This window comes from Procambarus clarkii, chromosome 39 (assembly GCF_040958095.1).
Source record: "Procambarus clarkii isolate CNS0578487 chromosome 39, FALCON_Pclarkii_2.0, whole genome shotgun sequence".
NCBI classification, from domain to species: Eukaryota; Metazoa; Arthropoda; class Malacostraca; order Decapoda; family Cambaridae; genus Procambarus; species Procambarus clarkii.
Window position 1 is genome coordinate 8,318,629 of NC_091188.1, and position 24,212 is coordinate 8,342,840.

Below are 24,212 nucleotides of genomic sequence, written 5' to 3' on the forward strand. Positions count from 1 at the left end.
AGTCACAGCCTGTTTGATCAGGTATCCTTTAGAGGTGCTTGTCAAGTTCTCTCTCTTGAACACTGTGAGGGGTCGGCCAGATAAGCGTGTTGAACAGTCTCGGGCCTCTGATGTTGATAGAGTTCTCTCTCAGAGTACCTGTTGCATCTCTGCTCTTCAACGGGGGTATTCTGCACTTCCTGCCATGCCTCCTGGTCTCATGTGGTGTTATTCCTGTGTGCAGGTTTGGGACCAGCCCCTCTACTATTTTCCACGAGTAAATTATTATGTATCTCTCCCGCCTGGTTTTAGAGAGTTTAAGTGAGGGTTCTGGGGTCAAGAAGTGACTGACTTCCATTTAACTGCTGTATGTCCTGTGTTACATTTCTGGCCGGAATGGAAATAAACTGAGATCATTTCCTTTCACCTCATGCCCCTGCCCACCGAGCAGTGAAAAGGTACCTGGGAGGTACCTGAGTATCACTCAGTTTAAATAATGATTATTTCATAACCTAAATTTATATTCTTTATTTTAAAGATTATTTATTTGCTTAACGGCGCGAATTACCTCACTGATTGTTGACTTGGAATGTATTAATATCACTAAACATTATATCTAAATAAATTTATTACAGTAATTGAACCAAATTATTTTTTCATCTAATGTAAGTGTTTCCATGATTTAATTTGTAATTAATGAACAAAAATATGATTGAAATGGCGTAATATATAGGTAAATGCAAGCATATATATATATATATATATATATATATATATATATATATATATATATATATATATATATATATATATATATATATATATATATATACATATATATATATATATATATATATATATATATATATATATATATATATATATATATATATATATATATATATATATATGACAATGTCAGACCACGGAGGAAAAATGAAACAGGAAATTTCCTTAAGTACTTTCGTATATTAAATACATCTTCAGAAGGTGTATTCATCTTCGTATATTAAATACATCTTCAGACCTTCTGAAGATGTATTTAATATACGAAAGTACTTAAGGAAATTTCCTGTTTCATTTTTCCTCCGTGGTCTGACATTGTCACATTCTTAATCACGTGTTTATTTTCGTGATATACACACACATATATATATATATATATAACTGAAAACTCACCTCGGAAGTGACTCGACCATCACGACCGAGTCCGGTCGTGATGGTCGAGTCGAGTGGAGTCGAGTGGATTAGGTGCCCTGAACACCAGTTGCAATGTGCTCCTGGCAGTATGAGTTAGAGTCACTTCTGGGGTGTGAGTTTTCATTTGCATGTATGCCGACTCCGGTCGGCCGAGCGGACAGCACGCTCGACTTGTGATCCTGTGGTCCTGGGTTCGATCCCAGGCGAGAAACAATGGGCAAAGTTTCTTTCACCCTATGCCCCTGTTACCCAGCAGTAAAATAGGTACCTGGGTGTTAGTCAGCTGTCACCGGCTGCTTCCTGGGGGTGGAGGCCTAGTCGAGGACCGGGCCGCGGGGACACTAAAGCCCCGAAATCATCTCAAGATAACCTCAAGAATGCCTGGGGGACCATTCAGGCTTGTTCGCATATATATATATATATATATATATATATATATATATATATATATATATATATATATATATATATATATATATATATGTATATATATATATATTCCTGGTGTATTAAGGCCATATAATCCAAAATATGGGTAAGAAAAGGCAGGAGAAACGTCTGCTCATATTCTTAGATTGTAACCTGTAAACACACACACACACACACACACACACACACACACACACACACACACACACACACACACACACTCAAACACACATATACACATATACACACACCCAGACACACACATACACACACCCACCCACCAACACACCCACACACATATACACATATGCACATATACACATATACATACACCCAGACACACACATACATATACACACACCCAGACACACACACACATGCACACACACACACCCACACACATATACACTTATACACACACCCAGACACACACACACACACACATATACACCCACACACACACCCACACACACCCACACACACCCACACACACACCCACACACATATACATATATACACACACCCAGTCACACACACACCCACACACACACATATACAAACACATACACACACACACGCACACATATACACACACCCACGCACACATATACACACACACCCAGACACACACACACACACACATATACACACACCCACACACACACATATACACACACATACACACACACGCGCACACATATACACACACCCACACACACATATACACACACCCACACACACATATACACACACCCACACACACATATACACACACCCACACACACATATACACACACCCACACACACATATACACACACCCACACACACATATACACACACCCACACACACATATACACACACCCACACACACATATACACACACCCACACACACATATACACACACCCACACACACATATACACATACCCACACACACATATACACACACCCACACACACACACACAACTGTGATGAATGAAAGGCAACAGGGAAGACTGAAAGAAAAAACTCGCACACATTTTTCATTAATAAGAGAAGAAATGAATTATTTGTACATGTCGCTCCTTGATGGAACCAATCCTCTTAATTACAGGGTTAGTTCTGCTCTCTCTCTCTCTCTCTCTCTCTCTCTCTCTCTCTCTCTCTCTCTCTCTCTCTCTCTCTCTCTCTCTCTCTCTCTCTCTCTCTCTCTCTCTCTCTCTCTCTCTCTCTCTCTCTCTCTCTCTCTCTCTCTCTCTCTCTCTCTCTCTCTCTCTCTCTCTCTCTCCTGCCTCCTTCTCCTCCTCCTTCAAGACTTCTCTTCCGTTTCGTTTCACTCCGACTGTGAAGACTTGAAACTCATCTGCTCTCCTTTGCATATTTAATCAGCAAATTAATGGTTAGTTGATTAGAAATTGTCGTGAGCATAGCTGATTATTTCAAGGGGAAGGGGGATGCTTGATGGAAAGGGAGGAGGAAGGATATATATATATATATATATATATATATATATATATATATATATATATATATATATATATATATATATATATATATATATATATATATACTCCCATTTTCTGAGAAGGTTGCACATCTCTTCCATATGGGAAAGAGAAGGCCTGAAAACGGTATAGAAGGCTGATAAGCTTTAAACAAAAAATACCTTTCAAAAGTCATACACTTAAAAATAAAAAATCTACAGAGATAGGGAAGGCAATTTAGGCTAGTGTTATTGTGGGATGGAGCGAGAGGTGGAGGAGAAGGCTAGATAACACTGCTAATTAATGGTGCATCCCCTACCCCCCCCCCCCCACGCCCTCCTTACCTCACAACCCCTCCCTCCCTTCCCTCCCTCCCTTCCCTCCCTCCCTTCCCTCACACCCCCCAGTTCCCCCTCCCAGAGGCTCCAGTGGGAGGGTTATCAGGTAATAACACAGTGTTCTGATGGGGCTCGCCCCCTTCCCACGCCCCCCTCTCTGCAAGGCATTGTACCGCCAATTGACTAATTAGTTTAACAAAATTAAAGGCCTCAGGTGGACGGACATTCTATTGTTAATTGCAATAAGTGAGGTAAGTATACGATATAGTAAATAGGCAATTAAGCAGTAAAATTATATTGGCGTAAAATAAATTAATTGGCTAATAACAAATCGTTTAATTTAGTTATTCTGCTAATAACATAACAAATTAACTATCTAGTAAGTTAATTAGCAATACATGTACTAAACGAATTATATGCATTTTAATGTGACAATTTGACACTCTACACTCTCTCCACCAGTCATTTCTTTGGGCAAATTTGCAAATGAAAGTCAGTCCACATATAAACGGAACTCTTAGCCTTGATGAATGTTGCAAGGGGGTTGCAGGAAGTTATAATGTTATAGTGACCTTTAGTGTTCATACACACACACTATCTATCTATCTATCTATCTATCTATCTATCTATCTATCTCTCTCTCTATCTATCTATCTATCTATCTATCTATCTATCTATCTATCTATCTGTCTATCTATATTTATTGTACCTAGTAGCCAGAACGTCGTACTTGGCCTACTATGCAAAACTCGATTTGCCTAATAAGCCAAGTTTTCCCGAATTTATATATTTTCTAATTTGTTTTCTTATGAAATGATAAATCTGTCCATTTCATTATGTATAAGTTAATTTGTTTAAATTTGAGTTAAAACTAACGTAGATATATGACCGAACCTAACCAACCCTACCTAACCTAACCTAACCTATCTAAACCTAACCTAAACTAACACAACTATGTCAATAACTTATGTTCCTAATATAATATAATAATAATAGTTCATATAAACTAATTGGAAACAATTTATTGTAAAAACAGAAAATCTCTCAGCCTATTAGGCAAATCGGGCCTTGCATAGCAGGCCGAGAAGTGTGTTCTGGCTACTAGGTACGACATAAATATATATATATATATATATATATATATATATATATATATATATATATATATATATATATATATATATATATATATATATATAATGTGTGTGTGTGTGTGTTTCACCTAGTTGTTTTCACCTAGTTGTGTTTGCGGGGGTTGAGCTTTGCTCTTTCGGCCCGCCTCTCAACTGTCAAACAACTGTTTACTGACTACTACTTTTTTTTTTTTTCCACACCACACACACAAACACACCCCAGGAAGCAGCCCGTAACAGCTGACTAACTCCCAGGTACCTGTTTACTGCTAGGTAACAGGGGCATTCAGGGTGAAAGAAACTTTGCCCATTTGTTTCTGCCTCGTGCGGGAATCGAACCCGCGCCACAGAATTACGAGTCCTGCGCGCTATCCACCAGGCTACGAGGCCCACAGGTGTGTGTGTGTGTTTGTCTTTGTGACAAGGACACACCTCTCGTCTTCACGACTCAACACCACTGCTCATTACCTTTTAATTAGAGGTCAATTATCTTTTTGCAAATTAGGCTCCTTGTGCAGCTTTGGTTTTTGTTGGCTTGATTAGGTGTTGGGTTTAAGGGCTGTTAACCGCGGGAGGGGTTGTTAACCTCACCACTGTACTCTCCGTGTGATTACATAGACAAATTTGCTCAACATATCTCTTTTTTTTATCTTTGAGGAGAAATATCTAAGCTTCATTAATTGAGAGCTCCACCTCACATACACATGGCTTTAAGATCAACTCATATATATATATATATATATATATATATATATATATATATATATATATATATATATATATATATATATATATATATATATATTCCATTATGTTCTCAATTATTTTCTATTTTCTGGTATTTTTTAAATTATTATTTTATCATATATATTGAAAGATTAACAGCCTTGTGACATCTAGACTTAAAATACTTTTGGGCAATTATTTTTATATAAAAGAGCTTTCATATTGTTTACAAGCCATCAGTAGCTAAAATGTTCTTAATTTAACTGTAAAAAAGCTTCCCATTGTCGAAATTTCATTATACAAAAGCCTATGTTCTTCAAATTTTAAGATGTAAATACATTTTGTCCAAAACTTGAATACAGGATAAATATCTAAAAACTTTAATAGAGTATAAATACCTAAAATTTTTATCAAACGAATAATCTTGTCTGAAATTTGAGTTCAGGATCTTATACCCTAAATTTCAGTATGAAGGATCCCCATATATACCTTTATTAATTAAAATGATCCTACAACCTTTTTTTTATAACGATGAATCATATCCACCGTATCTATTATCAGAAAGCAAAATCCAATTTTGCTTTCATTCAATTACACAATTTTAATTTTGCAATTAAACCCAATTTTAATCATTTATTGGTGAATATCTAAAGTCCTGATCTAAGGTCCTAACCGGAAGTAATCCCAATTATAAAATTATTTAGTATACAACGTCTTCAGTAACGATGTACAACACGTCCTCATCTTCCGTAACGATGTACAACACGTCCTCATCTTCAGTAACGATGTACAACACGTCCTCATCTTCAGTAACGATGTACAACACGTCCTCATCTTCAGTAACGATGTACAACACGTCCTCATCTTCAGTAACGATGTACAACACGTCCTCATCTTCAGTAACGATGTACAACACGTCCTCATCTTCAGTAACGATGTACAACACGTCCTCATCTTCAGTAACGATGTACAACACGTCCTCATCTTCAGTAACGATGTACAACACGTCCTCATCTTCAGTAACGATGTACAACACGTCCTCATCTTCCGTAACGATGTACAACACGTCCTCATCTTCAGTAACGATGTACAACACGTCCTCATCTTCAGTAACGATGTACAACACGTCCTCATCTTCAGTAACGATGTACAACACGTCCTCATCTTCCGTAACGATGTACAACACGTCCTCATCTTCAGTAACGATGTACAACACGTCCTCATCTTCAGTAACGATGTACAACACGTCCTCATCTTCCGTAACGATGTACAACACGTCCTCATCTTCAGTAACGATGTACAACACGTCCTCATCTTCCGTAACGATGTACAACACGTCCTCATCTTCCGTAACGATGTACAACACGTCCTCATCTTCCGTAACGATGTACAACACGTCCTCATCTTCCGTAACGATGTACAACACGTCCTCATCTTCAGTAACGATATACAACACGTCCTCATCTTCAGTAACGATGTACAACACGTCCTCATCTTCAGTAACGATGTACAACACGTCCTCATCTTCAGTAACGATGTACAACACGTCGCCATCTACATTTAAAAGAGAATGTTTCCCTGTCCAAGGCTGGAGACCAGACGCTTGGAGCTAGTCTCACACAACCTTGCTTGGTAGATAGTGATTTGATTGAGTCTCGTAGTGTGGTTGGGGTCGGCCCTTGTGCCTTTGAAGGAGGGATTCGGCCTCTACACCTGCTTCACAAAGTGGCTGCATGTGCAATGTGTATCAGATTTAGGTCGAGTTTAGCATTCGTTGATGTATTATTGTATTCAGATATTGGCATGCAAAACGGATGTTCGGATGACTGATTTGCGTTCTAGACACAAAATTATTTGTATTACAATGATGTATATTGTGTGAATTTAAAATGGTTACAGTGATAGGGGATATATGGAGAAAGGATATGGGGAGTTTGGTATATGTTTTGGAGGAGATAGGGAGGGTAATGTGTGTGTTGAGGGGGGGGGGGAACCTGTAAGGGTATGTGGAAGAGGCCTGGGCACAGGGCCGACCCGGGCACCGCCAAGTACATCATCTACTTTTGTATCTACTGAAAGAATTACTGTCTATTTTTCTATCTATTCGAGGTTCACGAAGTCTGTCGAAATGAAATGTTCAGCCTCGAGTCCATAGACTTTATTAGTCGATTAAATAATAGTGAATTTAGAAATTTATTTTCAAAACATGTCTTAAGGTGACGGATTTGCATTCTGGGTACAATCTTTTAGTTACATTGATGGAGAAAGGGAGTGTGTGGGCAGGGAGAAAGGAAGCAGTGAAAGGGCATGCCATGGGCTGGGAGGGAGGAGATGAGGGAAGGGCATGCCATGAGCTGGGAGGGAAGAGATGAGGGAAGGGCATGCCATGGGCTGGGAGGGAAGAGATGAGGGAAGGGCATGCCATGAGCTGGGAGGGAGGAGATGAGGGAAGGGCATGCCATGAGCTGGGAGGGAAGAGATGAGGGAAGGGCATGTATGTGGGCAGGAGAGTGAAGAGATGTGGAGTATATGTGTGAGGAAATGAGGTGGGTTTCTGAGGGATATAGGGAGGGTATATAGGGGTGTGGATGACATGTAAGGGTATATAGGAGGGAGATATATGGGGAGGGTGCGTGGTGGGGGGGGGGAATGTAGGTGGTGTAAAGATGTTTACAGTGCTGAAGACAGAGTATACCATAGATTGTTACAGTGATGAGGGGAGACGGGGAGGGTGTGTGAAGAGACAGAGAGAGTGTGTGTGTGTGTACGGGAAGACGGGGGAAGGTGGTGTGCGTGTGTGTACCTATTTGTGCCTGCAGGATCAAGCTCTAGCTCTTTGACCCCGTTTTTTCTAACCCATCTATATTCCTGTATTGTGTCCACTACATATGTTTCTCGCTAACAAATACACACATACACACACACACACACACACACACACACACACACACACACACACACACACACACACACACACATCCTCAGGAAGCAGACCGTAGCAGTTGTGTAACTTTAAGGTACCTATTTACATCAGGGTGAAAGAAACTCGGCCCACTTGTTTCTGCCTCGGCCGGAAATCGAACCCGGGCCCTTAGAATCGAACCCCTACCCAAAATTCCGAACAACTGACAATATAGTGCTTACGGTTCCCAGGATGAACAACACCTCAAGTCACTATAGGACAATACGGTACCCAGGAAGGACGACACCATCACTCTGGACCTTATGCTAATAAGCCTCATTACCGCACAACATAACACTCTCCCACATATTAAAAGTAAATCTCTCCCCCACATACTAACACTCCTCCCACTTACATAACAACATTCCCCCCACTTACATATATTATAATTTTTCCCTATCTCCTGAGTTCGTACCGAGAATCTCCCACTGTGACGATCTGGCTCCCAGCCTCCCTCCAGCCCATCTCCTAACAACGCCACGGACCGAGTCAGATGGTCCGTGACCACCCGCTCAAATCCCCATGGACAAGGACGTCCGGACACACAAGGGTTTCCGAGGCCTCCTGAGCTTGGGCCGCCCTGGTCACCAGGTGAGAAACGTCCCCATGTTGACGCTTTGACCACAATGAGAGACATTGACCCTTCACGTCTCTTGTATCTTGACAGATACCCCGTGAGTCCTCAGAAAGCGTGCAAATCGCATGCTTATCTGCCACATATATAGGGCTTCTAAATGTGACGCCGATGTCAGCATATATGACGCCGACGTCAGCATATATGACGACGACGTCAGCATATATGATGCCGACGTCAGCATATATGACGACGATGTCGGCATATATGACGCCGACGTCAGCATATATGACGCCGACGTCAGCATATATGACGACGATGTCAGCATATATGACGCCGACGTCAGCATATATGACGCCGACGTCAGCATATATGACGCCGACGTCAGCATATATGACGCCGATGTCAGCATATATGACGCCGACATCAGCATATGTGACGCTAACGTCAGCATATACGACGACGACGTCAGCATATACGACGACGACGTCAGCATATACGACGACGACGTCAGCATATACGACGACGTCAGCATATACGACGACGACGTCAGCATACTCTCGTCAGTACATCTCTCTCCTTCTGGGATGAGCCAGATCTGTCCCTTGACTTCGTCAGAACACCTGACCACAGCATCCCTCTCCTGGGTGTACCTGAGTCTTCTCTGTCCTCATATATAAGGAGAAAATGAGGGCGATTCCAAGTAAAAAAAAAAACATGAATAAGGGTTCCTAATTCCGTCCACACTAGGATCTATCGGTCTGGGAGATCGCTGATTGAATGTATCGAGTGGCGGAGGAAGGGGTTATTACTAGAGGCGTATGCAAAACAGAGCTTCTGGTGGCCCCGAGGGAAGGTAAGCACGCCTCTACACACGGCCGATGCTGCTGCTCCGTCTCACATCAGCCTCTCACGCCGTCTTTAGCGGAGAGAAGTACGGTATGCAGGTACGCTGTCTTGGGTAATGTTGTGTGTGTGTGTGTGTGTACTCACGTATTTGTACTCACCTAATTGTGCTCGCGGGGGTTGAGCTTTGGCTCTTTGGTCCCGCCTCTTAACTGTCAATCAACTGGTGTACAGATTCCTGAGCCTACTGGGCTCTATCATATCTACACTTGAAACTGTGTATGGAGTCAGCCTCCACCACATCACTTCCTAGTGCATTCCATTTACTAACTACTCTGACACTGAAAAAGTTCTTTCTAATGTCTCTGTGGCTCATTTGGGTACTCGGCTTCCACCTGTGTCCCCTTGTGAGTGTGCCACCCGTGTTAAATAATCCATCCTTGTCCACCCCTGTCAATTCCCCTGAGGATTTTGTATGTGGTGATCATGTCTCCCCTAGCTCTTCTGTCTTCCATCGACGTGAGGTGCAGTTCACGTAGTCTGTCCTCTTAACTCATGCGTCTTATTTCTGGTACTAGCCTAGTGGCACATCTCTGAACTTTTTCCAGCTTCGTCTTGTGCTTGACTGGATACGGGCACCATGCTGGGGCTGCATACTCCAGGATTGGTTTTACATATGTGGTATACAAGGTTCTGAAGGATTCCTTACACAGGTTTCTGAAAGCAGTTCTGATGTTAGTCAGCCTTGCATAGGCCGCTGATGTTATTCTTTTGACGTGAGCTTCAGGAGACATGTTTGGCGTGATATCAACTCCGAGATCTTTCTCTCTCTGTCCGTTTCGTGAAGGACTTCATATCCCATTCGGTATCCTGTGTCTGGGTTCCTAGTTCCTCCCCCTTGTTTCATTACCTTGCATTTACTTGGGTTGAACTTTAGTAGGCATTTGTCGGACCATTCCTTCAGTTTGTCTAGGTCTTCTTGTAGCCTCATACTATATTCCTCTGTCCTGATCCTCCTCATAATTTTTGCATCATCAGCAAACATCAAGAGGAACGAATCAATTCTTTCTGGGAGATCATTTACGTATCTCAGAAACAGTATAAGTCCATGGACTGATCCATGTGGGACTCCATTGGTGACTCCCTGCCACTTCCAGACCTCACCCCTCACGGTGACTGTGTGTGTGTATCTGTAGGTTCGTGTGTGTGTGTATATATTCTGTTAATTGTTCCTACAGGAGCCACAGCTATGTTGACCTTTTCAGCATCGGTCGTCAAATGCAACTGTTCCAACCCATGATATATCTACATCATATAAGTCCATGTATATAAGTCTTGACATTTTAAGTTCATGTATATAAGTCCTGACATTTTAAGTCCTTGTAATATATTAATATTAACTACCATCTTATCTAAATTATTTCCTTTGCTCACTATTCTTAGGATTCTGGTCTTTAGCTTCTATGTATTATTATCATGGAAACTGAATTATTATCATTATCTTATCCCTATATTAGGTATATTTACTTTTTGGTCCCTAGCTACTGTGTCAAACCTCCTTAGGATGTTATATATCGTGCTCATGTCCTCTATTTCCCCTCCAATTTTTTAACTTTGTCAGTACTAGCTAGCTACCTCAGTTCCATCTCGTAGTTTAATCACCTAAGATTTGAAAGCATCAGATGCTGAATATTCACGCACATTCAGGCAAACACAGGCGATGGAGAACTGCAGAAGCCTTATTCACCCATACACCTTACTTCACCTCACTCATCTTGGATACATATACTCACTTGCTCAAGGTAATGTGTTCTACGGGCTCACCATAGCCCGTGCTACATGGACATTTCGTTCTGAGTAATTTAATCTAAAACAACAACAACAGGTAATGTGTACAAGTTACAGCCCCGCTTCTGTGTCAGGTAAGTCCACTACGGGCTCACCATAGCCCGTGCTACTTGGAACTTTTTGTTCCCAGTAGCTGAATCTTAAGCAACAACAACAGGTAATGTGTATCCATTTTATGCGTCTCTGTATTTGAAAATGTTGACAGAATCAACGAAACGCTTCTCTTAGCATCACACCATATCTTATAAGAGAGCATGTGTTTTTTTGTCAGCCTGTTTAAAGTTAGAGGCCAGACATTTGGGGCTAGCCTCACCCAAATTGGCAGTGGGAGCATTCTAAGGAACGGGATTAACATAGGCTGGGCGGGGTCGTCAGAATTCAAATGGGAGCAGAGTAACAAGGGGGCTATATTCAAGCCCCCATGGCGAGTTTTGACACTACCCGCCGGCTACACAGCTAAATTATTTTCAAAACAAACATTTCATAATTTGCCCGTACTCACATAAAATAGACGATTCTCCCACAGCTTCATAAGTTTCTCAAGACAAGCTTCTTCTTAGAGTTAAACCACAACTATTCTATTTTTTTAGTTTTTCACACTGCTAAGCTCCTCTCACCAGCGTCCACTAACACACTAGATAAATATATTTTTATAAGAGAGAGAGAGAGAGAGAGCAAGAGAGAGAGGGAGAGAGAGAGGGAGAGAGAGAGAGAGAGAGAGAGAGAGAGAGAGAGAGAGAGAGAGAGAGAGAGAGAGAGAGAGCAAGGATGAGGAAAATGATGGATGCTCCCTCATCTGAGCAGATGGTTATGAGTGGCGAGGCAGTCAGTCTCCGGACACCAGAAGTGTATACTATAGCAGCTCCTTCCATATATACCAAAACACTGCATGAAGGGCCTCTAATTATAACCTCTTGTCCTAAACCACGAAGGACGCTCCTCTCTGCAGAAACACAAGTGCCCCATTAAGGCTAATTGACTTTTCTTCAGGTGTGAACTATGTCGATGATATACCACCAGAATATGCAAATTATTGGCAGAAATAATCGAAAAACATACGATGGTTACCTGGCGTGGAGTATGAATAAAACAAGGAGAGAGAGAGAGAGAGAGAGAGAGAGAGAGAGAGAGAGAGAGAGAGAGAGAGAGAGAGAGAGAGAGAGACAGAGAGAGAGAGAGAAGAATGATAGACAGGATAGTTGGGAAAACAGAGTAATAGACACAAGGATGGAAGCATTTTTTACAAGTACCTGTAATTTTGTTTTTGGACTTAAAAGTATGTAAAGTAGGTGGGGTGGAGGGATCATAGTACAGGTCGCTCGACCTGGCTTCAAAAAGGAAGCCAACTTACGCCATACGCACAGAGGCAAGCTGCCAATTTGCATAATGTAAGCATAAATTAGTCAGTAAAATAGTATGATCATCATTCCTGTGGCTGTAGATCCTGGACCTTTTTTTTTTTTTTGTTCTTGCTACTTAACTGTTGTTTTTGTCTTTTTCTTCTGCGGGTTGATGTTTAATTTGTTGTTGTTGTTGATGGTTTGGTTGTTACTGTTTGTGATTGTTTTTGCTGCTGTTGTTGCTCATGGTAATAATAATAGTGTCTTTGTTGTTGAAAATGTTTTTTTGTCGATACTGGAGAAGGGAGGCTAAAGGTGTGAATTTTTTTTTTTTTTTTTGCTAATTTCAAATGATCTACAGTGATTTATTGCACCACAACACACTCCAACACATCACAACACACTCCAACACATCACAGCACACCCCAACACATCACAACACACTCCAACACATCACAGCACACCCCAACACATCACAACACACCCCAACACATCACAACACCCCGCCACATCTCAAACCCCAACACATCACAACACACTCCAACTCATCACAACACACTCAACACACCCCCAACACATCACAACACACCCCAGAACACTCCCAACACATCACAACACACCCCAACACATCACAACACACCCCAACACATCACAACACACTCCAATACATCACAAGACACCCCAGCATACCCCAACACATCACAACACACCCCAACACATCACAACACTCCCCAACACACCCCCAATACATCACAACACACCCCAAACACATCACAACACACCCCAACACATCACAACATATCACAACTCATCATAACACATTACAACTCACCCAACACATCACAACACACCCCAACACATCACAACACACTCCAACACATCACAACACACCCCAACACATCACAACACACCCCAGCACACCTATAACACATCACAACACACCCCAACATATCAGAACACACCCCAACACACCCCCAACACACCCCAACACATCCCAACACACCCCAACTCACCCCCAACATATCACAACACACCCCAACACACACCCCAACACACCCCAACACATCACAATACACCCCAACTCACCCCCAACATATCACAACACACCCCAACACACACCCCAACACACCCCAACACATCACAATACACCCCAACTCACCCCCAACATATCAGAACACACCCCAACACACCCCAACATATCACAACACACCCCAACACACCCCCAACACACCCCAACACACCCCAACATATCACAACACACCCCAACACACCCCCAACACACCCCAACATATCACAACATACCCCTTCAACCCTACAGCAGTGAACTGTATATAGCCACAACAAATGTCAACGATTCGAAGTCCTGAGGCTTCGGGTTCGATCCCCGGTGGAGGCGGAAACAAATGGGCAGAGTTTCTTTTCCCTGATGCCTCTGATCACCTTGCAGTAAATAAGTACCTGGGAATTAGACAGCTGCTACGAGGCTGCTTCCTGGGGGGTATGTAACAAAAAAAGGAGGCCTGGTCGAAGACCGGGCCGCGGGGACCCTAAGCCCCGAAATCATCTCAAGATAACCTGACCCAATCTACTCCTACACTTTGGATGCACTTCACATACACCCATAACCCCACCAGCGAACCCAACATACCTCCACCTTACCCCTAACATACCATCAAACATACTCTAAATATACCCACTCCCTCCCCCATTCCCTATCTACATTCCCCCCATTCCCTATCTGCCCCCCCATCCCATCCCCCCATTCCCTATCTACCCCCCCCCGGCCCCATCCCCCCCATTCCCTATCTACCCCCCCCCCCCCCCACCACTCTACTTAGAGACCATGCATGCGAAAAGAATATAAAAGACAGGAGACGTCGTCGAAGCAATATACACAGGTGAAGCCCCTACCGTCCATCTCTTTTACACTCGCCCTACCAGCCTCTATGGCGCACCCCCGGGACAAGAGGAGGCTATACAAGCCCTGGGAACCCACATTGCGACCCGCCACCCCACGAGAACGCACCTCGGATCCATTCAGCTTGGAGGAATGGGCCGTTCTCGGAGCCGGAATCCGGATTAATGGACGATCGAACGTCCTGAAAAATGGCGTTGCTCCCCCCCCCCCCCTCCGGTCGGCCGAGCGGACAGCACGCTGGACTTGTGATCGTGTGGTCCTGGGATCGATCCCAGGCGCCGGCGAGAAACAATGGGCAGAGTTTCTTTCACCCTATGCCTCTGTTACCTAGCAGTAAAATAGGTACCTGGGTGTTAGTCAGCTGTCACGGGCTGCTTCCTGGGGGTGGAGGCCTGGTCGAGGACCGGGCTGCGGGGACACTAAAAAAAAAAAAACGAAATCATCTCAAGATAACCTCAAGATAACCTCCCCTCCCTTTCCCCTGTGTATCTGTATCAAAGGGGTCTGTTGTGACTGGCACAGCAGGCAGCTATACTGATATAGAGATATAGTTTGGCTGTTTGGGATTGACTATAGGCAGGAGACAGATGGTCAATTGGCATTTAATCATGTCGAGGGATAGAGAAGATAGTCTACTATTATAATAGTCTTGAAGAAGGGAGGTGCAGTGTAAACATTACGAGCTGGGCAGATGTTTTAACCCTTAATGGATGCTTTCGCCTCGTTGGGGAGGGGAGGGGGGAAAGGGGGGGGGAGGGGGGAAGGGGGGGAGGGGGGAAGGGGGGGAGGGGGGAAGAGATGCTAGCACTAGTAATAGTCTGCTGGGGAAGAAACAGATGCTATTTTCTGTCTATCTCTGGCGGGGAGGAAAGTAGCTGCTATTAATAGTATCTTCGTGAAGCAATAAAATGCTAGTAATAGTCCAATGGAAGAGAGATAGTTGCTAGTAATAGTCTCATGGATGCTAGATAACTACTAGTGGTAGTCTACATGAGGTATGATAGATGTGACGATTAGTGAAGAAGAGATAATCAATAGTCAGTAATAGTTGTCTGTTAATTATATATATATATATATATATATATATATATATATATATATATATATATATATATATATATATATATATATATATATATATATATATATATATATTTATATAAATTGTTTGTAATAGTTTCACAGCTGATAACCAATTGCAACGAAATAGTCCCCATGTTAGATAGTCAACTGATAGTAATAGTCTCAATTGTCATAATCAATTAATCCTTTTTTCCGATCCGGAATAAAGTATAAATAAAAAAAGGATTCGAGGAACTGCAAAGTTCCAATCAAGCTGTTTTAAACCCAAGACTTACAACTATGTCCACACTTTCCATACGCTGTTGCAGATGCAAGATGCAAGATGCAGCTGCAACAGCCACAAACAGCAGTTGTGTTGCTGTTTGGCCAGACGGAAGGAAGTTTGAAATACCTTAAGAACCCTTAAGGGGAGCTGGTCGGCCGTGCGGACAGCACGCTGGACTTGTGAGCCTGTGGTCCTGGGTTCGATCCCAGGCCGGCGAGAAACAATGGGCAGAGTTTCTTTCACCCTATGCCCCTGTTACCTAGCAGTAAAATAGGTACCTGGGTGTTAGTCAGCTGTCACGGGCTGCTTCCTGGGGGTGGAGGCCTGGTCGAGGACCGGGCTGCGGGGACACTAAAAAAAGCCCCGAAATCATCTCAAGATAACCCTTGAGCGGGGAGGCCGCTCGTGTATCCTCACCAGCATCCAAGTGCTGCATCCCTGGAAACACAAACCGAAACTGTCTCTATTTTCCGCTTGTTACAACTTATAATAAAGTTGTTACATATTGGCTTAAGTGTTTATGACGTATTAGAACGTTGTTACAACTTGCTATATTGGTTGTTATAACTGGTTAGGAGGTGTTAAAACTTGTTCGAACGTTGTACCAACGTCGTAGTTTCGGTGTGTGTTTGGCGGAAGAAAGCCAAGACGAAAATTGAAACCCGTTTCATACATGGATTCCTCGCAGAGGTGAAATCAGTGTCGGAAGCCGTCTGTTACGGCCCTCTCGGGACGCAACGGGGTTCTTGCTCTGATGTTGTTAGAGGAAGATATATGTATCCGTTCCCAAGCCAGTAGTGGCTATCAAGGGATGAGATCCGTGACGCAAGTAACTTAAAGGGAGTAGGGAAAGAAAGCTAAGAACTTAATATAATATAATGTCCGTCACCAATAAATAATATATAAAACGGTTACACAAGGGGGGGGGGGGGGTATTAACACTATACAAGGGGATTAATCCATAATCGTGGTCTTCTGCTGAAGACGCTGCCACACCACTTGGTGCCGAGTCCTTGGTGCTTTCTTCGTGGCCTCACGACGTGTCCTCTGAGAATGCCGAGCCTACCCGGGCCACAGGTCAGCCAAAACACAGGTCCACTGGGGGCACCGCCATGGAGGCCGTCAACCACACGTCCAGCTTGTCTGCTGGCAGGTTCTGAGCCAACAAGGCTGGTACGGCCACTCCACGAACGATAAAAGGGGAACGCCCTAGACAGGAGCCTCGTGTGACAACACAAGTCACTCTCCTGTCTTCAATACCCCAGTGGATGATCGTCTCCAACAGTCGGTCCCGGGTAAATCCTCTTACTGCCACTCCACTGGCAGGCTAACACATCACAGTGTTCTTCCGGGGGGACGACTTCGCAACAGCTGCAGCAACGTTCAAGGTATGGAGACTGGCTGCCTCGGGTAGACTGACTCAACCTTCAACACAGCGGTCCCAGGTCGACTCTGTAAACAGACACGTCATCAATGACTGGGACACACTAAAACACCTTACTTACGGGCTCGGGCACAAACACCTGACGTATCCAGTCCATAGATGGCGCTGTCGTCGGAGCACCACCTCACCAGAGGTCAGTGGCGGCGGTGTAGAGTGCTGAACGGGACTGGAAACTGGCCCTCGTAGCCGATACACGGCATCCTCACCAGGTGTCGTCGGCGTTTGGCGGGGGGTTTCGGGAGCTGACCCACAGATGGCGCGGTCGTTTACTACTCCGTGCTCGGACGCTGGATCCGGGTTCGTAACACCGTCACAGAGATTAATATTAGAGAGTATATGTATTGTTATCTCATCTTGAGGTTATCTTGAGATGATTTCGGGGCTTATAGCGTCCCCGCGACCCGGTCCTCGACCAGGCCACCTTTTTTTTTTGTTACACACATCCCCAGGAAGCAGCCCGTAATAGCTACCTAACTCTCAGGTACCTATTTACTACTAGGTGAACAGTGGGGGGCATCAGGGTGAAAGAAACTCTGCCCATTTGTTTCCGCATCCGCCGGGGATCGAACCCGGGACCTTAGGACTAAACAAACACCGAGCGCTGTCCACTCAGCCGTCAGCTGATAGTTTGGATCTCAAATTAAGACGTTTATAGATGAAATAGAATAACTACAAGACGCACGAGGAAGTACCGGTCAATATATTAACGACGCGTTTACCTGCATATAATTATTACAATTCTACAACGAGGCAGTTAACATTTTAGGAGTCATAGTTACGTAGTTATGTATGAAAGACTAGACGCTGATATGAGGGGGTGGGGGCGCTTCCAGGCGCAACACCCACAGGATTTCTGGATCATGTGAGAAATATCGAGTCCTCCCCAGAACACCCAGTAACACTCAGTACACCCAGTAACACCCAGTAACACCCAGTAACACTCAGTACACCCAGTCACACCCAGTAACACCCAGTAACACCCAGAACACCCAGTAACACCCAGTAACACTCAGTACACCCAGTAACACCCAGTCACACCCAGTAACACCCAGTAACACCCAGTAACACTCAGTACACCCAGTAACACCCAGTCACACCCAGAATATATGTACTTTTACCTGAATAAATTATTATTCTTATTATTATTACTGTTAAAGTGTAAATGAAATCCCTAGAAAAATCTGGGTGCCATAAGCTCAATTAAAGAACATTGAGTCTATATATATACGTTAGAGATGCAGGATTTTTCAGCTTGCTTCCAAAATATAAGAGAAATTATGTCAATTTTTTTTTACATATTTGCCTGATCAGCTTAGCTGTGATGGCTATCTTGCTCACCTGGATTTGACGACAGGCAGACAGACAGCAGGGAAAGCTGACTCCAAGCCAGGTAACGACATCAGAAATCATTTCATCATTATTAGATAATAGTTGCGTTTTGAATAGTCAAATAAGGCTCGTTCATAATAGTTAATAAGGCTCGCGGTGATTAATAAGTTGTTAGTGATGAACTGGAACTGGATTGAAGAGAGAGAGAGAGAGAGAGAGAGAGAGAGAGAGACAGACAGAGAGAAAGACAGAGAGAGAGAGAGAGAGAGAGAGAGAGAGAGAGAGAGAGAGAGAGAGAGAGAGAGAGAGACAGACAGAGAGAGAGACAGAGAGAGAGACAGAGAGAGAGAGACAGAGAGAGACAGAGAGAGAGACAGAGAGAGAGAGAGAGAGAGAGAGAGAGAGAGAGAGAGAGAGAGAGAGAGAGAGAGAGACAGAGAGACAGAGACAGAGAGACAGAGAGAGAGAGAGAGAGAGAGAGAGAGAGAGATATGATTATAGTTTCAGGGACAGAAGGCAAGAAAGATAAAACAAAATAGGTTTGGGAAAGGAAATAAAAGAGGAGCGCTACTTCAGGAAAGAGACAGAGGTGCCCAACAGCTTCCTCTTGACCTCATTGACTCCGTCTGTGATCATCAATCCCTCTATAATCAATCCACTCTCCTCCTTACAACTATGTCTGGTAGTCCTTGTGTCTCTACGAGTGCCTGGCTCTGTCTACCTGTCGACCAGTCTAATTGTCTACCTGTCTCTCTACCTGTGAGTGTGTAGGTAGGTAGGTAGGTAGGTAGGTAGGCATAAGTGTGAGGGGGTCTCGGGGATAATTTACGATCGCCTGCACTACGCTGTTATTCACACGAGGTCATAAGTGTGTGAGATCATCTTCAGAGGTGAGGGATGTCGCATAAATCTGACGATAAGGTCGCTCAGGAGGAGCTGTGGTACACTGTGGGGGTGGTGTGGTACACTGTAGTGACTGTGGTACACTGTGGGGTGTTGTGGTACACTGTGGGGTGTTGTGGTAACTGTGGGGTGTTGTGGTACATTGTGTGGTGCTGTGGTACACTATGGGGTGCTGTGGTACACTGTAGTGACTGTGGTACACTGTGGGGTGTTGTGGTACACTGTGGGGTGTTGTGGTAACTGTGGGGTGTTGTGGTACATTGTGGGGTTCTGTGGTACACTGTGTGGTGCTGTGGTACACTATGGGGTGCTATGGTACATTGTGGGGACTGTGGTACACTTTTGGCTGCTGTGGTACACTGTGTTGTGCTGTGGTACACTGTGGGGTGCTGTGGTACACTGTGGGGACTGTGGTACACTGTTGGCTGCTGTGGTACACTGTGTTGTGTTGTGGTACACTGTAGGGTGCTGCGGTACACTGTGGGGTGCTGTGGTACACTGTGGGGTGCTGTGGTACACTGTGGGGTGCTCTGGTACACTGTGTGAACTGTGGTACACTGTGGGGGATTATGGTACACTGTGGGGTGCTGTGGTACATTGTGGGGTGCTGTGGTATACTGTGGGGTGCTCTGGTACACTGTGTGAACTGTGGAACACGGTGGGGGGACTATGGTACACTGTGGGGTGCTGTGGTACATTGTGGGGTGCTGTGGAAAGTTGGGTGGGAAGGGGCAATTAAGGGCTCCCCTACTTTCATCTCCATGGGAGGAGTTAGGGATTCGTTGAGGCCTTCTGCTGGACAGTATCCCTCCATTCCCTAACGGGATGGTAGGGTCTAGGGATGCCCTCAACTCCCCTATATAACTACACCAGCTCTTTCATCCAGGTCTTCCAGTAGGTGATGAGACGAGGTGTAAACAAGGATGTACACACTGAGTATATTATTACTTGTTCTGAATGTGAAGGGATTTTTGTTTTGCTTACCTGTTTAGCATTTTTTTTTGTTTTCATATAAATCCGGGATAACACAGAGAGCGCCCGTGCGAGACACGGATGTTAGGCGGGCTGGGGCTTTTACCAGTGTTGTTAAAATGGATTTCCCAGTCTTTTGTACAGGCATATGCTTGCTCTCTCTCTCTCTCTCTCTCTCTCTCTCTCTCTCTCTCTCTCTCTCACGTAAACATTTGCTCGCTTGTTTTAGTCAGTTTTTAAAGGATGAAGTTACTTTCTTCACACCTTCTACAAGTAACAATAAATATTATAATATATATAAATATTATAATATATATATAAAGATAACCGTATTATTATTATTATTATTATTATTATTATTATTATTATTATTATTATTATTATTAGTATTATTATCATTATTATTATTATTGTTGTCGTTGTTGTTGATGTTATGAATAGTAATGGTGGTAATAGCAAGGCTAGTAGCAACCTTCCATCCCTCCCTCTGTCCATTTCTTATTCAACTCTTCAATCTTGCGTCAGGCAGTGAAGATGGAGGAGAGGACTGAGGTCATCAGTTACCGCGTTGATGGCACAGGAATAACAATCAGCTCACCCAGAAACATGAGGCCGAGAACAGATCAATTTAACAATCCTAATTGAGCGTTCCTATTTTCGACCACTTCGTTAGAGCACATCGTTGGAGAAGCTTCAGTCAAAAAACAATTACAACAATTACACCGGAATCATATCAGTTTGACTCCTGAATCAATATATCAGGCTATGAGCAACTGACCGCTCAGCTGACAAGGCCTCTCATGGGTAGTGTCAGAGAGGAATGAGATATTTGTTATCTTCACTGACGTAATGCCTGAAGGTTACTAAGCTGCAGCGTTACTGATAACAGGAAACCTCAAGCTTACTAATCCACGCTATATAACAGACAACAAGAAGCCTCAAGTTTGCTACATAACAGATGTATAGCAGAAAAGAATGAATTCGTCTTCTCATATATATATATATATATATATATATATATATATATATATATATATATAGGGAGGGGTACCACCTCTGGTTCAATTAGAGGGACCCACAGCCTCAAAGAAGGGAACACAGAGCATTCAGAGAAAAACTTGCCATTTAAGTCTGAATACGTATGAGTGTTCACTTCTCCTACCACCCACCCCCCTTTTTTATGTTGTACACTTTATTATGCAAGGTTATACGTCTGATTGTATACAAAAAATGAATATTGAGAGGACATAAGAAATTTGTTTCCTAGAGGCTGTAGATTTCTTCGAACTCCTCCGACGCCGGGCAGGAACCGAGGACACAGCGGGCATTCCCCCTCTGGATCGCGACACTGAGGCGCTGAAATAGAAAACTAGCCGCTCTAGGGTCTCTTGTAGTGTCAATGTGCTTGGAACCAAGATCCTTAAGAAACCTTCTTGCACTCTCTCCCCATGGGCCTAGGGTCTCAGACCCTATTGGAACGAAATGTACCGGTGATCTAATATCCTGTACTTGGCTGACTTGTAGAAAGGTTGATGTATGTGGTTGCCAGGGTGGATACGCAAGTATAATCCCACGCCAACTGTCTGCCACCCTTCCAAGGGCGTAGTGTGATTCCGTCTGGTCGGCCGGCAAAGCTAACAGAGTCATGGTTCAATAGATAGTATTCATGGTTAAGTATTCACACACAACTCCACATGTGTTACCAGTACCATTCAGCCCACCACCTCGCGTCCTGGGGACCACCTCGCGTCCTGGGGACCACCTCGCGTCCTGGGACAACCTCGCGTCCTGGGACAACCTCGCGTCCTGGGGACCACCTCGCGTCCTGGGACCACCTCACGTCCTGGGGACCACCTCACGTCCTGGGGACCACCTCGCGTCCTGGGACAACCTCGCGTCCTGGGACAACCTCGCGTCCTGGGACAACCTCGCGTCCTGGGACATCCTCGCGTCCTGGGGACCACCTCGCGTCCTGGGACCACCTCGCGTCCTGGGGACCACCTCGTGTCCTGGGGACCACCTCGCGTCCTAGGGACCACCTCGCGTCCTGGGGACCACCTCGCGTCCTGGGGACCACCTCGCGTCCTGGGACAACCTCGCGTCCTGGGGACCACCTCGCGTCCTAGGGACCACCTCGCGTCCTGGGACAACCTCGCGTCTTGGGGACCACCTCGCGTCCTGGGACCACCTCGCGTCCTGGGGACCACCTCGCGTCCTGGGGACCACCTCGCGTCCTAGGGACCACCTCGCGTCCTGGGACAACCTCGCGTCCTGGGGACCACCTCGCGTCCTGGGACCACCTCGCGTCCTGGGACAACCTCGCGTCCTGGGACAACCTCGCGTCCTGGGACAACCTCGCGTCCTGGAACAACCTCGCGTCCTGGGACAACCTCGCGTCCTGGGACAACCTCGCGTCCTGGGACAACCTCGCGTCCTGGGACAACCTCGCGTCCTGGGACATCCTCGCGTCCTGGGACAACCTCGCGTCCTGGGACAACCTCGCGTCCTGGGACAACCTCGCGTCCTGGGGACCACCTCGCGTCCTGGAACAACCTCGCGTCCTGGGACCACCTCGCGTCCTGGGACAACCTCGCGTCCTGGGACAACCTCGCGTCCTGGGACAACCTCGCGTCCTGGGACAACCTCGCGTCCTGGGACCACCTCGCGTCCTGGGACAACCTCGCGTCCTGGGACATCCTCGCGTCCTGGGGACCACCTCGCGTCCTGGGACAACCTCGCGTCCTGGGGACCACCTCGCGTCCTGGGACATATTCTGAAGAACAGTCAAATCAGATGCTCGTTGTGGCGTGACACTTGGCGATGGTCCGGATATGTCATCTGGTTTTGCATATTATTGGACAATGGACGGGAGGATAACACAAAAAAATTTAAACAACGGATTTGGCGGTGATCAGTTGGTGGTGGTGTCGGTGGGCAGGTGACAAACCAGTTCTCCCTCACTGTTGCATATACTCAACAACGCCAATTAGGCCCCGGGGGAAGTTTGGTGTCGTAGTTTGTCGCAATGAACGTGGCGATCGCGATCACACCCACACACACCAATTCTATTTCTAATATACGTTAACGACATGTTTACATGAGTAGTGTCCTACATGTCGATGTTCGCGGATGATGCAAAGTTAATGAGATGAGTTGTGACAGATGAGGATTGCAGGATCCTCCAAGAGGACCTGAACAGGTTGCAGAGATGGTCAGAGAAATGGCTACTGGAGTTCAACACGAGCAAATATAAAGTTATGGAAATGCAATTAGGTGACAGGAGACCAAAGGGACAGTACACAATAAAGGGGAACTGCCTACCTGTGACGACGTGAGAGAACGCGGCCTGGGGGTGGACGAAACACCTAATCTAACTCCTGAGGCACATATAAATAGGATAACGACAGCAGCGTACTCTACACTGGCAAAAGTTAGAACATCATTCAGAAACCCAAGT

At 44.8% G+C, this 24,212-nt stretch overlaps 1 protein-coding gene across 1 annotated transcript; it reads right to left on the reverse strand.

Moving 5' to 3' along the window:
- Positions 1-22,989: 22,989 nt before the first annotated feature.
- Positions 22,990-23,451, reverse strand: LOC138372495 (uncharacterized). Its single transcript, XM_069337966.1, has one exon. It carries the CDS (start codon positions 23,449-23,451, stop codon positions 22,990-22,992), a length of 462 nt encoding a protein of 153 aa, XP_069194067.1.
- Between the last annotated feature and the right edge of the window lie 761 nt (positions 23,452-24,212).